The sequence below is a fragment of the Diaphorina citri genome, unplaced genomic scaffold (assembly GCF_000475195.1).
Source record: "Diaphorina citri unplaced genomic scaffold, Diaci psyllid genome assembly version 1.1 scaffold15, whole genome shotgun sequence".
Taxonomy (NCBI): Eukaryota; Metazoa; Arthropoda; class Insecta; order Hemiptera; family Psyllidae; genus Diaphorina; species Diaphorina citri.
Window position 1 is genome coordinate 230,890 of NW_007377454.1, and position 14,869 is coordinate 245,758.

General features: G+C 39.9%; 1 protein-coding gene across 1 annotated transcript; it reads right to left on the reverse strand.

Annotated features, from left to right (window-relative positions):
- Positions 1-850: 850 nt before the first annotated feature.
- Positions 851-14,568, reverse strand: LOC103507459. Its single transcript, XM_017443355.2, has 11 exons — positions 14,145-14,568; positions 13,659-13,776; positions 13,402-13,569; positions 13,077-13,163; positions 8,737-8,887; positions 8,187-8,403; positions 7,549-7,678; positions 4,615-4,753; positions 3,687-3,916; positions 2,175-2,571; positions 851-1,654 (listed from the first exon to the last, which is right to left on the reverse strand). Exons 1-11 carry the CDS (start codon positions 14,387-14,389, stop codon positions 1,131-1,133), a joined length of 2,406 nt encoding a protein of 801 aa, XP_017298844.2. The 5' UTR covers positions 14,390-14,568; the 3' UTR covers positions 851-1,130.
- Positions 14,569-14,869: the final 301 nt, after the last annotated feature.

Genomic DNA, 14,869 nt, shown 5'->3' on the forward strand with positions numbered 1-14,869 from the left:
TAGAAAGCCAGCCGTTCCGAGAACAATATCTGTTTAGGACAAAGTTCGCTTGGTGCGGGAATAGAACCCGCAAGCTAACGTTTATAAGACAGGCGCGCTCCAAGTAATTAACTATTCTGGGATTAAAAAAAAAAAAAAAACAAAACAAAACAAAACAAATCCATGTGGATAGGTACATAAATTATTCAAGTAGGTTTTCATTACTTACTTATTGACATAGATCTTTCAGTACGGACCTAATGGATTCGCAGCCTAAAAGTAAAATGACAAAAAAGAAAAAAATTAATAAATAAATAAAATAAAATAATAATAATAATTTGAAGTTAATGAAGGAACCAAATGGATGACTTTTTTTCTGAGAAAAAAATAAATTGCGATGGTAACATAATTTCGTATTACCTATAGGTAACAGTTTATTATTATGTATTTACAAAGTGAATAGAGCCTCAATGAAGGAAAAGAATATTGGTAAATGTCTGTAAGTGGTAACTATCTGTATTAATATACAAAAAATATCTGCCTATAATTTGGAGCACCCAACCGAACTGTAACTGCCAAGGTCTTATCGTCCTGAAAGCGAAGAGAGAAGGAAGACAGGATAGGAGAAAACCAACCGTTCCGAGAAAAAACCTTATCTGTTAAGGATAAAATCCGCCCCGGGCGGGAATCGAACCCGCGGCCTAGCGGCTTACAAGGCAGACGCGCTACCGTTCAACTTCCATGTAGTTCAAATCTTCAAATAACAAAACGCGTCTTACGCCGCGGGCCACAAAGTGAGTTTAAACTCCGTTTAGTTTTAATCTCGGTTTAAGCAATCTGATCGGCTGAAATTTTAAAAATCAACCAATCAGATTGCTTAATTAGTCCTACGGGACGGAAAATATTCGGGACGTATAAGTCTGCGCGCGGCCCAACACAGTGGTAATAATAGGTACCTACCTATTCTTTTATATTATGACTAGCAGGTTACCCGTGCTTCGCCACGGTTTAGAATATTTTAGTATAACAGCCCTGTTATTCTGTTGAGCCTATACAACTCAAATGGAACTGAACAGGATTGACAGCCCTTCTAAGAGCTGAAAAAGTATTGGTGAAATCCACCCTTAATAGATTTTGGCAAGTCCCTTTGTTTACAAGCTAGTCCGTGTGTCCATTCTCAAATCTTCAAAGGATTTCCCATACGAACTTTTCTTCTTCAGAATTCCCTTCTGACCTCCAAATCCTCTCTTGAGTGATCCAAACTCATTGCTGGACTGATTCAGAATATAATCCAAATCACTCGTAATCCGATTCAGTACGGGATCATCCGAACTTTTCCCTACAGGGTCGTCCGGCTGTGTGCCTCGGTCGAAAACCTGCTTTGAGTTATCCTGTATGAAGAGTTCATTCTGGCGGGCGCTGTCCGTGTATTTCGTCCCACCTTGTAGAGAGCTGTTCGTGTATTTTGTCCCACCTTGTAATGAGCTATCCGTGTATTTTGTCCCACCCTGTAATGAGCTTTCCGCGTATTTTGTCCCACCCGGGATGAATTGATATTTATTCTCGTATACAGGGTGGTCGCGAATCAGATTGACATCGGGAGGTTCGACGTCCACACTGCATACAAACACGGGGGTCATGTTCGTCGGATCCTTGCATGAGTCACCCTGTATTCCTGTGAGAGAGGACGGGAGAGAAGTTATGGTGAGTTCTTTTTTTTTTTTTTTTTTTTTTTTTTTGAGAAAAAAGTTGTAAAAATTAATTGAACTTTGCGAAAGTTTTATAAGTGCACGAAATTATTTTAATGCCAACTGTAAAATTATTTATTTCTTGATAGTAAAACATTCCTAGATCCTATTATTCCTAAGCTATAACCTCGGGATCTCGGTAATGTTTAACTCACAGAAAACCTAGTTTTTGATCTTTGAAATAATGGGGAGATTTGGGGCACGATTAGTCCACTGGTAACGCGTTTGCTTGTCATGCAAAAGTTCCCGGCTTCGAATCTCACGATCAAAAAAAAAAAAAAAAAAAAAAAAAAAAAAAAAAAAAAAATTGTAATGGGGAGATTTGGGGCACGATTAGTCTACTGATAACGCGTTTGCTTGTCATGCAAAAGTTCCCGGCTTCGAATCTCACGATCTAAAAAAAAATGTACTCGTTTTTCTGGCAAAATCTGCATACTTTTTACTCACCCAATTCTACACACACCCGAGTAGTGGTGACAATATCTCCCCCTCCTCCCATTCCTTCACTATAGGGATCCACTGTGAGTATAATATTGTTATAGGTGACTGCTTCTCCCCCACTCTCAGTCCTGCATGATGAATGAGATACACCTATAGGATAAGCACCCCCACCTCGAGGTCCAGAAGTTGACAGGGTTCCCACATTGGGCGTATTCCCTCGGGGTCCGGAATTCGACAGGGTTCCCACATTGGACGTCGTTCCCCTATTCTCCAGGATTTCGTCTTGAAATTTGACGAACTTCATGGGAGTGAGAGATGACTTGGGGGAACATTGCATATGGGACTGCTGCGAGGACTGATTGAGCCTTGGTGAACCAGCGTTGAGGGATTCATTTCCATTGACCTGTCGAGAAAAAAAGGAAATGAGAAAATGAAGAAAATGGAAAGTGCAAATTCCAAATTTTTTGCACGTCTTCTTCTTTCTAGCCTTTTATTTAAATATGGGTCGGCGGTCCAAAATACCTACATACGAGTATAAAATGAAAATATGAGAGAAATAATACTTAAGTAACTCTCAAATCTCAGATTAAATTCTTTGTGGTGAATCAGAAAGTTTTTCACGACTTTTATGGATATCACAGCATCACTAAGTGCTTCCTTTGCAATCAATTTCCATATTCCAAGAATCTTTTTAAACCGGTATTGCCACCACTGGTCGTTACTCGATTAAAGTAGCGCCTATAGGATAAGCACCCCCACCTCGAGGTCCAGAAGTTGACAGGGTTCCCACATTGGGTGTATTCCCTCGGGATCCGGAATTCGACAGGGTTCCCACATTGGACGTCGTCCCCCTATTCTCCAGGATTTCGTCTTGAAATTTGACGAACTTCATGGGAGTGAGAGATGACTTGGGGGAACATTGCATATGGGACGACTGCTGTGAGGACTGATTGAGCCTTGGTGAACCAGGGTTGAGGGATTCATTTCCATTGAACTGTCCAGAAAAAAAGGAAATGAGAAAATGGAAAGTGAAAATTCCAAATTTTTTGCAAGTCTTCTACTTCCTAGCCTTTTCTTATTTAAATATGGGTCGGCGGTCCAAAATACCTACATACGAAAATATGAGAGAAATAATACTTAAGTAACTCTCAAATTAAATTCTTTGTGGTGAATCAGAAAGTTTTTCACGACTTTTGTGGATATCACAGCATCACTAAGTGCTTCCTTTGCAATCAATTACCATCATATTCCAAGAATCTTTTTAAACCGGTATTGCCACCACTGGTCGTTACTCGATTAAAGTAGCTACTCAATTGTCTTCACGAGGCTCAGTGCACCTCGAAATCCAAGCAGAGCCGAAAAAAATTCAACCCTGCCGGGAATCGAACCCGGGACCTCCGGCGTGTAAGCCTAGTGTGTTACCCACTCTGCCACGGAAGGTGCTCTAATATTCAGAAAGGCATTTTATCTATGTTAATACGATGATAAACTTAATTAGTATTAGGTATAATTATTTACCCCATTATTGAATAGGACGGACTCTGTAGTTGAGTTGCCTTGAGATCCCGAGTTAGTGGAGCTTGCTTGGTTGAGTGGATGAGACCCCGGCTTAGTGGATTGTTCCTCCAGTATGTCAGGTATGTTGGGAGGGAGGGGAAGGGAGGAGAGGGGGATGATTTCCCCTCCCTTGCTGGTGATGGGGTAGGGGGAGGACGTGTTCTCGACATCCTTGTCTTCCTTGATGAATACTAGGGGAGGAAGGGAGAGAGAGATAGGGGGAGTCAATTACTGGTATTATGTATTTATTTTGGATTACATATTATTCCGTCAACTTCACATACGTTTCCTAAATTATTATTTCTTGTTGCTTGGAGCGTTGACATATTGGGTGTAACAAAGTAGGTAACCAACAGTTGATCAAAAATCCTTAGTTTGGTATTCGTTTCTCATTCTGTTTACTATGGTTACCTAAATGCTAAATTTTCTGGACTCTGGAGGTATTAGGCCCGAATTCATAGAGGTAAGAAAACATTAGGTAAATACAATTGCTAGGCTTGAGCATTTTCTCAGGACGTGGATTTCCAGATTTAGATACAGTCGAATCCAAGGGACCGGCATTTTTCCCCTTTAAGCCAGGTTCCCCATTTAGACGGGTCCAATTAGACAGGATCGACTGTATTTTGTATCACAATTTCAAATTTGTTGTAACAGTGATGTCAGGAATTTTGAGTTTCTTAACGTAAAGACAAAATCGAAGGAAAAAGAGGTAGAGGTAGAAGAAAATTTGGTATGTTATCGGATATCCTGAAGGGCAAATCATATGCAGAGTTAAGAGAGGATGCACAAGATAGAGAAAAGTGGAGAAAGTTGTACTGATACCTGTCCTTGGACAGATTTACAAGTATATAATTATATTAATTATATATAACGTAATGCGTTCACTTACAATGCAGAGGGTCGGAATCAGAGCTGAACTCCTGCTCAGTGCTCACTCCACTTTTCTCATCACATGCCTTGTGCTTCCCCAACAGGGAGGTACGCGTGCTCTCTGTGTATACGACATAGCAGCAGAATATACTCAGTCCCTGAAATCAGAGAGAAGTAATCCAATGATCTATTGGGAATAGAAATTCCATTTTTTTTTCTTTTCAAAGAGATTTGAAATATCAAATATCTTGGAAAAAAAAAGAAATTACGCAAGGTTATTCAGGTGATAAGGTTTCTTGCGAAATATAATTTCTTGCGTAAAGAAATAAAACTTCTTGGCAAATCTCTGTAACAGCTAAGGTCTTATCATTCTGGAAGCGAAGAGAAAAGGAGGACAGGATAATAGAAAGCCAGCCGTTCCGAGAACGAACGTTATCCGTTTAGGATAAAATCCGTCCCGGGCGGGAGTCGAACCCGCGATCTAGCGCTTACAAGACAGACGTGCTGCCCTCCAAGCTAACTAGGCTGGCGGAGTTTAATTCTGAGAGGATAAACAACAAAGGAGAAGCATATTACCTACCACATATTTGCCTGTAATACCTCTATTTTAGGTGTATTTTATGCCAAGTCTAACCGGAGTTAAAGCTGCCCTACATTTCCTTAATTAATAGGCGAATAAAGAAAGCTTACACACAGGTAATTTGCATTTTTAGTGAGCTCATATTTTTCCTGCGTTGAATTACCATAGTGAATCTCTTATCGAAGTAGAGCCATGAGATAGTGAAAATTACCTCGAGAGAGAAAGAGGGGGGAAGAGAGACAGAGAGAGGAGAGAGAAAGGGAGGGAGAGGGAGAGGAAGGAGAGAGAGGAAAGGAAGGAGGGATAAAGAGATAGGAGGGAGGGATGGAGAGAGAGAGATGGGAGGGAGGATAGAGAAAGAGGATGAATAATAGGGCGGGATAGAAAGAGAGAGGGGAGAGAGAGATAAAGAGGAGAGAAAGGAGAGAGAGGGAGGGAGAGAGAGAGAGAGAGGTCAGATAGAAGAAGGACTATACGAAGAACAAATGGTTTTAAGAAAATTTTCGTTTATTTTTTGGCAACATTACAAGGGCCCTTGTCAAATAGAAGAACCAAAATCAAAGACATTTTTCTTTCTTATTTTTTTACTATTTTCACCCTCACAGAATATTTTCAAATTTCTCTCTATCGCGTTTCACACTGTGTTAGTTATTACGATGAGACGAGAAATGTCTCGCTCATTTTAAAGATTTACAAGACGAGCAATGGATTTTGTCTCGTCTCGTTGAAAAATCAAGAGACAGAAATCTCTTATCTGCCAGGGTTCATACGCTTTTTCCGGAATAAAATTCCATGATCTTTCCAGAAAATTAGGGGGTGGAGGTATTCCAGATTTAAATATGTAGGTTTAAAGCCATTGTACATGCTAAGGTTGTTAAGGATGGGGTTTTATCCTCCATTGGACGAAAAGCCAGCAACATGCGATGGTCACTCATCCGGACACCAACCACGCGCAACGTTGCTTAACAGTGATCCATTGGGAACTGCTGTATTTAAAGTAAAAAAAAAAAGAGATTTGATAGAGGTAACTATAACTGATGTCTTATTTTCCAGAAATTGAAGAGAGAGGAAGACAGGATAGGAAAAACCCAGCCGTTTTGAGAACGAACCTTGTCCGTTCAGGATAAAATCCGCCTCAGGCGGGAATCGCACCCACAACCTAAAGCTTACAAACTATTTTGATGGAGACTATTTTTCCAAGGATAATACTCACTTAATGAATATCTTGAACACAGATATGAACGCCACAACTGCCAGTACATTATACAACAGCGGTAAGTTGACCATAGAGTGAGTAATGTAGGGGTGCAAGCCATGCTTTGCTAGGTTCTTAGAGTCCATATTGTACTTGATGAAGTTATAGGGTGCCACGACGAAACTATACCCAATGTACAGGTTGTAGTTAAGAAGAGCTTCTAATGTTGTTTTGCCATAGTACATGGAGTCCGCTAGAATACACGCCCCAGCCAGGGGTAAGGCACAGGTGATCAGACATAGAATTCTCATGTGAAAATGAAACAACGTGACGTGTTTAGTACCAATGCCTCTGTACAGCCAGAAGAACACAGGTGGAGTTGCAAACGCCAGGAAGGTAGGACGGTTGAAAGTACCCACAACAACTATGGTGGCGATTGTGAACGCGCCTTGGTACTGGTAGGAGGGCAACTTTTTCATCTGTCGAACCAGCTGGATTTTCTCACGCATGTTTTCGATTCTCTTGTACTTGGCATTGAGTTTGTCCCAGGTTTCAATTATCTGTGGAGAGAGAAACAAATGTTGGTGTTGTCAAATGTCAAGGAACTTGACCACTAGGCCATTCTTTCTGAGAGAAACCAATGAGATTTCTCATAAAACTGAAGTTATTTTGATGTCAAATGTCAAGGAACTTGACCACTAGGCCATTCTTTCTGAGAGAAACCAATGAGATTTCTCATAAAACTGAAGTTATTTTGAAGTGCACACAACCTCATGAAAGACAACTGGTGGTTGCAACTCCAGTGTAATTGCTATGGGTTTTAGCTCTACTTTACTATTCTATTAAAGTTAGATAGTAGCAACTGGCAGGCGTTGTCCATCAGGATAATGTGGGTGAAAGGCAACAGTAAGAAATAGTTCCAGTATACATGTAAATACTTCTATACTCACAAGGTCTGTAGACTTCTTCCAAGACACAACATAGTAAATGAGAAATGATACAAGGGCCAGCTCGATACTGTTGGAAAATGTGATTCCAGATTTAATGACTTTTCCATGTTTTCCAGGTCGCGTATAAATCGTGATTTCAAGCTCTTGTGACTCGTGACGCGTGCATCATCCCCTCATTAGTCACTAAAAAAAATAGTTATTCTTCTTCAATATCTAAGCACAACTCACCGATACAACACAACTGGATGCCAATGTCCATTGACTCCAGGATGACCTGTGATTGACATAAACTATACTGCAACCTTCCATAACCACGGTACTCGTCAATACAACACAAGAACGATGCAGCAAACCTTTCCTGGAAAAACATACATCATATGGATAAGTGGAATCATATTTGTGTTGAGTATAAATGAGGTGTAGGTATTTTCCTTTTGGGAATGGTTGCGATGATTTGTTACAAAAGCTTGGTTCAATCCTCTTCTATACCTACATTACCTACGTGTCCTACGTTATGGTTCAATTTTCAATTAGAATGCTTGCCACATTGCATACTTACAAATAAATACCCGGCGGCCATACAAATTATATCTCTTTGTAGCTTAGGTAGAAACACACTAACCTCCCGTCACATGAGCTCATGGGGAGTCAGAAAGGTGATTTCGTTCACGATAGCTACAGTCTACACTGCCCTCCATGTCACGTGAGCCCACAAATCAATTCATTACGTAAAAACAACTTGTGTATGGGTTGTTGACTGCAAAACCACTTAAATTCGTCTTATTAAAGTCTAATATTTTCAATCTTTTCTTTACAAATTGTTCTCTCCGGGAATGGATTCGAACCCACAACCAGTGAGGACTTACCTCTTCTTGATGCCTCGTTTCGAGATCCTCGTCTTGTCCTGTAGGCGATGTAGTTTGAGCAGTAGACTGACATAGAGGAACGCATAGAGTAGTATCACAGACAGCGCGTACGCCAGGTATATGTAGGCGAGGGGAGAGGGGAAGAGAAGCCACCAGGAGGAGAGGTGGGGGGAGGGGGAGGAGAGGGTGTTGCACAGGACGGCCAGGACTGGGATCACTGAAGGTGAAACAGAAATAGTGCAACATTAGAGACAGATTGTTGGTACTTGTTCAGAAGTCACGTCAATGGAAAATTGCTACAGAAAGGAGCTGTCGCAAATGAGCAGTGACCAGTGTTATTATAAGGTTAGGTTAAACACAAAAAGGAGCTTTCTTTTTCACTGTCGTGGTTTCTGAATAATTACCAGATGGTTTAAACAGAATAGAAACTTATGTTCCAAATTTCATCAAAATCGGATCAGGCAATCGCGAATTATAGCGGAACAAACATTCGAACATCTAAACAATAAAATTTTTTACAGATTATCGAAAAATGTGGGTACCTACTTACCAGTTACTATAGTGATAATGGAGAGTTTTATATGAGGTATACGTGGTGAGAGAGCGAGTGCTGTGAAGATCACTAGCAGAGTGCTAACATGACAAGTGAGTGCTATTAACATTAGGAACTCGAGAATGTTCAACGTTAGTCCGTAAGAACCCTGGAAATTAGAAAATTTTTTAAAAAAATATGAATAATAATTAAAAGGACCTAACATTAGAGTTGACTTTCGCAACTCACGTGCGAAAAATCGGGGTCGAATGACTTGAGAGCTTTTTCAATGTCAACAATATTTTCATTAAAAATGGAGCCAACTGGATAACCAAAGACGGTATTTTAAAGACAACATGATGAGTTTTTAGAGGCACCAACATTGATTGGTACTTTCTATTTTTTAAACTCTTTGTACCTACTTTGTATGTACCGTCCACAGGCAACCATATCTGTACATGACAAGAAAAGTATTGCATTAAAAACAAAGCTTGCAAAAATGCAAACAGAAACATATTCTGAGAAATTACCAACAATTGTGCAACTTTTAGCTGTTTTTTTTTTTTTTTTTTTTTTTTTTTTTTGAGTTTCATAAATAGAAGAAAATAAAGAAATTATTTGTTTAAACAGGAAATTAATTACAAATGGTCTTCTTCTCAATCAATTAAGTTATGTCGAGGCTGGGATTCGAAGTTATAAATCCAATGCCTTAGGAACTGCCTAACTGGGACTAAATTAGAAGGAATTATCTATTTAGAAAATTAGAGGGGAGAAGTAAATTTACAGAAAATCACCGGAAAGTGGTTAGAGTTGAGGTAGAACTTGTAGACAGCAGGCTCGTACTCAGGATTTTAGAGAGGGGGGAGGGGTGCTCCAAATTTTAGGCAGATATTTAGTATATTGGTTGGTTCTAGGAGGAGGGAAGCAGTAAGATGATCATTTATTTATCATTCATTGCCTACTATGAAGTGATCTCTACTACAGTTTGTCCCTAAATCTCCGGCCCTGGCAGCCTTTCTTCACTCCTGTATTATGTTTCACCAGAGGGATGCCAGACTGAAGCTCAACCTAGAGGATTAACTCTGGGTATACTTATCAAGTTTGTTCCCAGAATATGAAGAAAGGAAGGAAACAAGAAAGGATGAGAATGAACGGAGGTGAACGTCAGAGAGAGAGAGAGAGAATGGGAGATAGCTAGAAATGGATACAGAGAGAGGGAGAGATGCTCTAAGTACAAGCAATTTATTCATGTGAAATTGAATAGAACCTTAAGTTCCCTCTTCGGTTTTCCATTGTAGTTTGGGGTCTCGTATTCTCTTTTCATTACCTCAACATGAAGGCCATGTGTGGGAGAACCAAATTAAGACATCTACGTAAATGAAAATAAATCACCTAGAGAACTTCTTTGTTTCCATGCTCTTACGTCAGATACTTCAGTGGTTTTTCCAGTCACCCGTCCATACATCAACCACACACGACTATTTACATTTATTTATTTTTTTACATAAAAATGACGACAGGCTTGTCCTATTTATTTCCCTCATCAAAAGAAGAGATAGGTCAAAGTTTGGTGTTCAATTTTGTTTTAGTTCATCAACATTTGAGCAGTCCTTCCACCGCCTCTACGGGACGGGTTTTTTACGCCTCTTTCTTCTTGGCTCTTTCTTTGAAAAGGTGTTAATTTGTAAAGACAAAGACCTTGTTAATTTTGTAAAGAATTTATTATATCCAGCCTAGTTAGCATGGAGGGTACACGCCTCCTTGGTAAGCGCTAAATTGCGTATTCGATTCCCGCCTGGGGCGAACTTTTTTCAAAACAGATAAGATTCGTTCTCGGAACGGCTAGTTTCTTCTTATCCTGTTCTCTTTAACTCTTCAATTTCGGCACGATCAGACCTCCGTTGTACAGTTCCCTCTATCAAACCTGTTTTTCCCCCGTGCTTTTACAAATTCACCTCAAAATGATCAATTTTTTTTTTTTATGCCGGGACTAGGACACTAGGACTCGAATCTGAACTCCTGGATTACGAGTCTAACGTTGCACCAAAATCAGCTAGTGGAGCGTTCTTTTTTTTTTTTTTTTTTTTTTTTTTTTTTTTTTTTTTAACTCTTTATTAGAACTTTACAATATTTACTCATTACTCATTTCATCTTTTACTCATTTCGTTCTTTTACTCATTTCATCTTTCAATCGCTTCACCCGCTTAGCTTACTTGATCAACCTTCATAATATTTCGCGTTTGATGCGGTTTGTTATTCAAATCTTAACGGCTATTTTTTTTTTTTTTTTTTTTTTTTTTTTTCCGCCACACTTATTCGTCACGTATACGTTCGGTCACCTTAGTTCATATTACTCCATATCTTGTTCAATATTACTTTACAGTCCGTCTCTGTTGTGGATAAGTATGTTTCTACTTCAATATCTCCACTGGTATATCTCCACATCTTTAAAGATTTAAAGATTTGGGTTTTTAAAAGATGAGTGTTCCACCGCCGTTTTTTTTTCGTAGCAATGGAACAACTGCTACATTAGACGCATGTGGCCTGTGTCGTAGCATGTCCATCCCGTAGTATGCCTCTCATCAGATGGGCGAGAAGAGACACAATACTTCCCATTTAGGTGCTGGGTCAACACGAGAACACCAGAAAGTAACCCGTTGAAATATTTGCAATCGAAAAACGATCTTTATCCCTTCATTTTCCACACTGTTCCTCGCCTTTAACCTGTTCCTTCATTCCTTCTATAATCTATATTCCTCTCCAACCTAAAGCTTTTCCTCTTCTCCAAACACATATTTCAACATTCTCTGCCAAATCCCCCTTTATCTTCTATTTCCATTCGTAGCTATCTATTATGTCTTCTCCTTTTCTCAGTGAGCTGTGCAACACAATCCGTTCCCATCAACAGGTGGCGCTAAGTTTAGCTCCCCTGTAGCAGTAGAAATTAGAGACGCTTTATAAGTTAGTTGATAGTCTTGACATTTTACGTCAGGGAATAGAGTTTGCTAAGGGAGACAGGTTTTGAGTTCCCGGCGTTTTAACTCACATTAAGACGGTTTTCATGTACAGTTGAGTCTTTTAATACTTTTCTTGCTAGTTAGGTGTATATAAATCACGTTTTATTACGTTTTCTCGCTTTCGTACTTTGCCAGAAGTTACTTAGGGCAAACTTGAAACTTTTGAACGGAAGAAGGGAGTTTTGCCACAGTTTATACGCTTCTTCAACTGACGACAGACACTCTATTAACACTAAGTACATAGACTAGAATACATAGTATGCAGAAGGGGTAGCTATGTTATATGTTTTGATTGTTAATATTGCTATGAACACTCTAGCACAGTAGTCTGTATGGGATGTATTGGGTGGTGCTTCGTCGCTGCTCCGGTTTGTCAAGAACACTGACTGTTCACCTGAAGGTTCAGATCCCAGGATGGAAATTTTCAGACTGAATTTTCCCGTTCTGGAACGTATCGCGTAGTGCATCACCCTCACTCAAGGCCGGGTTGTCATGAATACTGACTGTCACCCTAGAGGTGCTGGGTTCAAATCCCGAGATGGAGACTTTCACCGAGTTTCTCCGTTCTCGGATAGGCGCGAATATGAAACGATGTTCCTTGAAGTAATAGAAAAGTGGGATACGAATTGAATAGAGGGAATAGAAATTGTTTTTATCGTGCAACATTGAAGAGGTTTGACAGAGGAAACTGTAACTGAGAAGGAAGATAGAATAGGAGAAAGCCAACCGTTCCGAGAACGAGCATTATACATTCAGGATAATATTGAAGACTCTGTAACTGCGTGAAGATTCATGGAAATGAAGATAATAAGTGGATAGAGTTAATAAGGATGATGAATTACATACTCTTCACTTGAAGCGAATAAGAACAATCAAGCTGCGCTCAAGTACTCTTGACTTTACTTGAAGAGTTCTTATTTACCTACTTGGGTACTCACATTTATTACTCAATCTTCGTTTTCTCCAAGTTAAAAAAAAGGGAAACAACACTCAAGGCGATACAAGGTGTTTTAAATAGCTTTAAATCTACAGGGTAACCCTAACGTAAAAACCAACTTCGTGGGGAAAAATAAAGGTAGAAATACACTACTATTACGTCACGTGATAGAATCAAAGCACCTAATTTTACGAAAAAAGCTAGATAAAAGAGTAACCGAAACTTTGTCCTTTGATCCAAAAGTGTGCAAATTTTCAGAGTCAACTAGTAATCACCTTAATAACCTAAAATACTCATCTATGAGCCAAATTTGCTATTTACAGGTGCAAATTCTGAATACCTACTGAACACAAGTACATATAGGCAAACCGAGAGTTTCAGAGATGCAAAAACAGTTGACTTACCCCTCCATCATCTGGACCTCGGCCCACCACAGCGAACATTCCACCCTGCGGTGTACACACGCACTTGGTGCCACGTGCTAGAATAGTCTGTCAGTCAAAGCAACTAATTTTACGAAAAAAGCTAGATAAAAGAGTAACCGAAACTTGGTCCTTTGATCCAAAAGTGTGCAAATTTTCAGAGTCAATTAGTAATCACCTTAATAACTAAAATACTCATCTATGAGCCAAATTTGCTATTTACAGGTGCAAAATTCTGAATACCTACTGAACACAAGTACATATAGGCAAACCGAGAGTTTCAAAGAATCAAAAACAGTTGACTTACCCCTCCATCATCTGGACCTCGGCCCACCACAGCGAACATTCCACCCTGCGGTGTACACACGCACTTGGTGAAATTGGCAAACACCATGGTCTTACAGCGGCCTAGATCCCAATGACTGTCGAAAGACGACTTGGTGGCACAAGTCAAATTCGAATACAGATTGGACACCATGGGGAAATCGATTTCGATGGAAGATCGGGCGGGCTGTATCGAAAGCTTGCGAGAAGTCGATATAGAGACGTCCACTGATTGGACACCATGGGGAAATCGATTTCGATGGAAGATCGGGCGGGCTGTATCGAAAGCTTGCGAGAAGTCGATATAGAGACGTCCACAATGTTACCCTTGTAATGGAAATAGTCCTCGTGATCATACCTGTAGAAGGAGAGATATGGGTTAAACAACGGTTGTTGGTTGAGAGTACAATTGATAGTGGCTCTTGTGAGAGTGACTCTCTAACTCTCGTCCTGCAAACTACATAAACTTACTATCACAGTCTATACCTAATGTTATATTGATTGTTAACTGTCCTCTCTCAAGAATTTTGACAATTGGTGCCCAGTGTAAACAGTTTACTTCCACATACTCACTTTAACAGGTCCTGCAAACTACATAAACTTACTATCACAGTCTATACCTATTGTATATTGATTGTTAACTGTCCTCTCTCAAGAATTTTGACAATTGGTGCCCAGTGTAAACAGTTTACTTCCACATACTCACTTTAACAGAAGATTCCTTACCGTGCTTTGCTGTTGAATTTGCCGGGCCAGTACTTCTTGTACCGATGATTGTACTGACCAATCACAATGTTCAGTGTTTCCTCATTCCCCTGGTGTCCGAATTGAGTCAGATTCCGGTCGAAGATCAGCACAATTCTCGGCGAGTTCAGATCGGACTGTGAATACGCTTGCGGCGTCAGCACAACGACAGGGTGGTTGTAAAGTTGAGTCACGTTGTAGAATGCGAGGTGTGGAACCTCTGGCATAGAACGTACACGGTGTTCCGATAGTGTGGAAGCGTTGAGCTGAATGTTTTGAGAGATGAAAGCGTCACGGACAGAGAGGAAGGAGGGGTTGTGGTTTGGCTGATGATGGAGACGAAAGTGGTTCCAACTCTGGACCAAGTTGAGCAGTTGTTGCAATTTCTGGGAAATTATGAAGAGTAATGAGCGATATTTAACTCAAATTTGCATTTTAAAACTATTACAGGGATCAGGGATGCAGATTGTATAACGCTTTCAGTCGTTATACAAGCATCGCATTACTTTTGAGTACAACATGAAACTGGATGAGAGGAAACAAGCTGGGTCCGTCCCTCCGGGAATTTTTTAGCCCGTAGTTTATTCGATCGTGGTTAAAGAAAATCAGTACCTATGTACCTACCTAATTTGTTTAATATTCAGTTTATTATTATTATTGATGTGATTTTTGATTTTACTTTCATCTTTTATGTCATGATTTAAAAT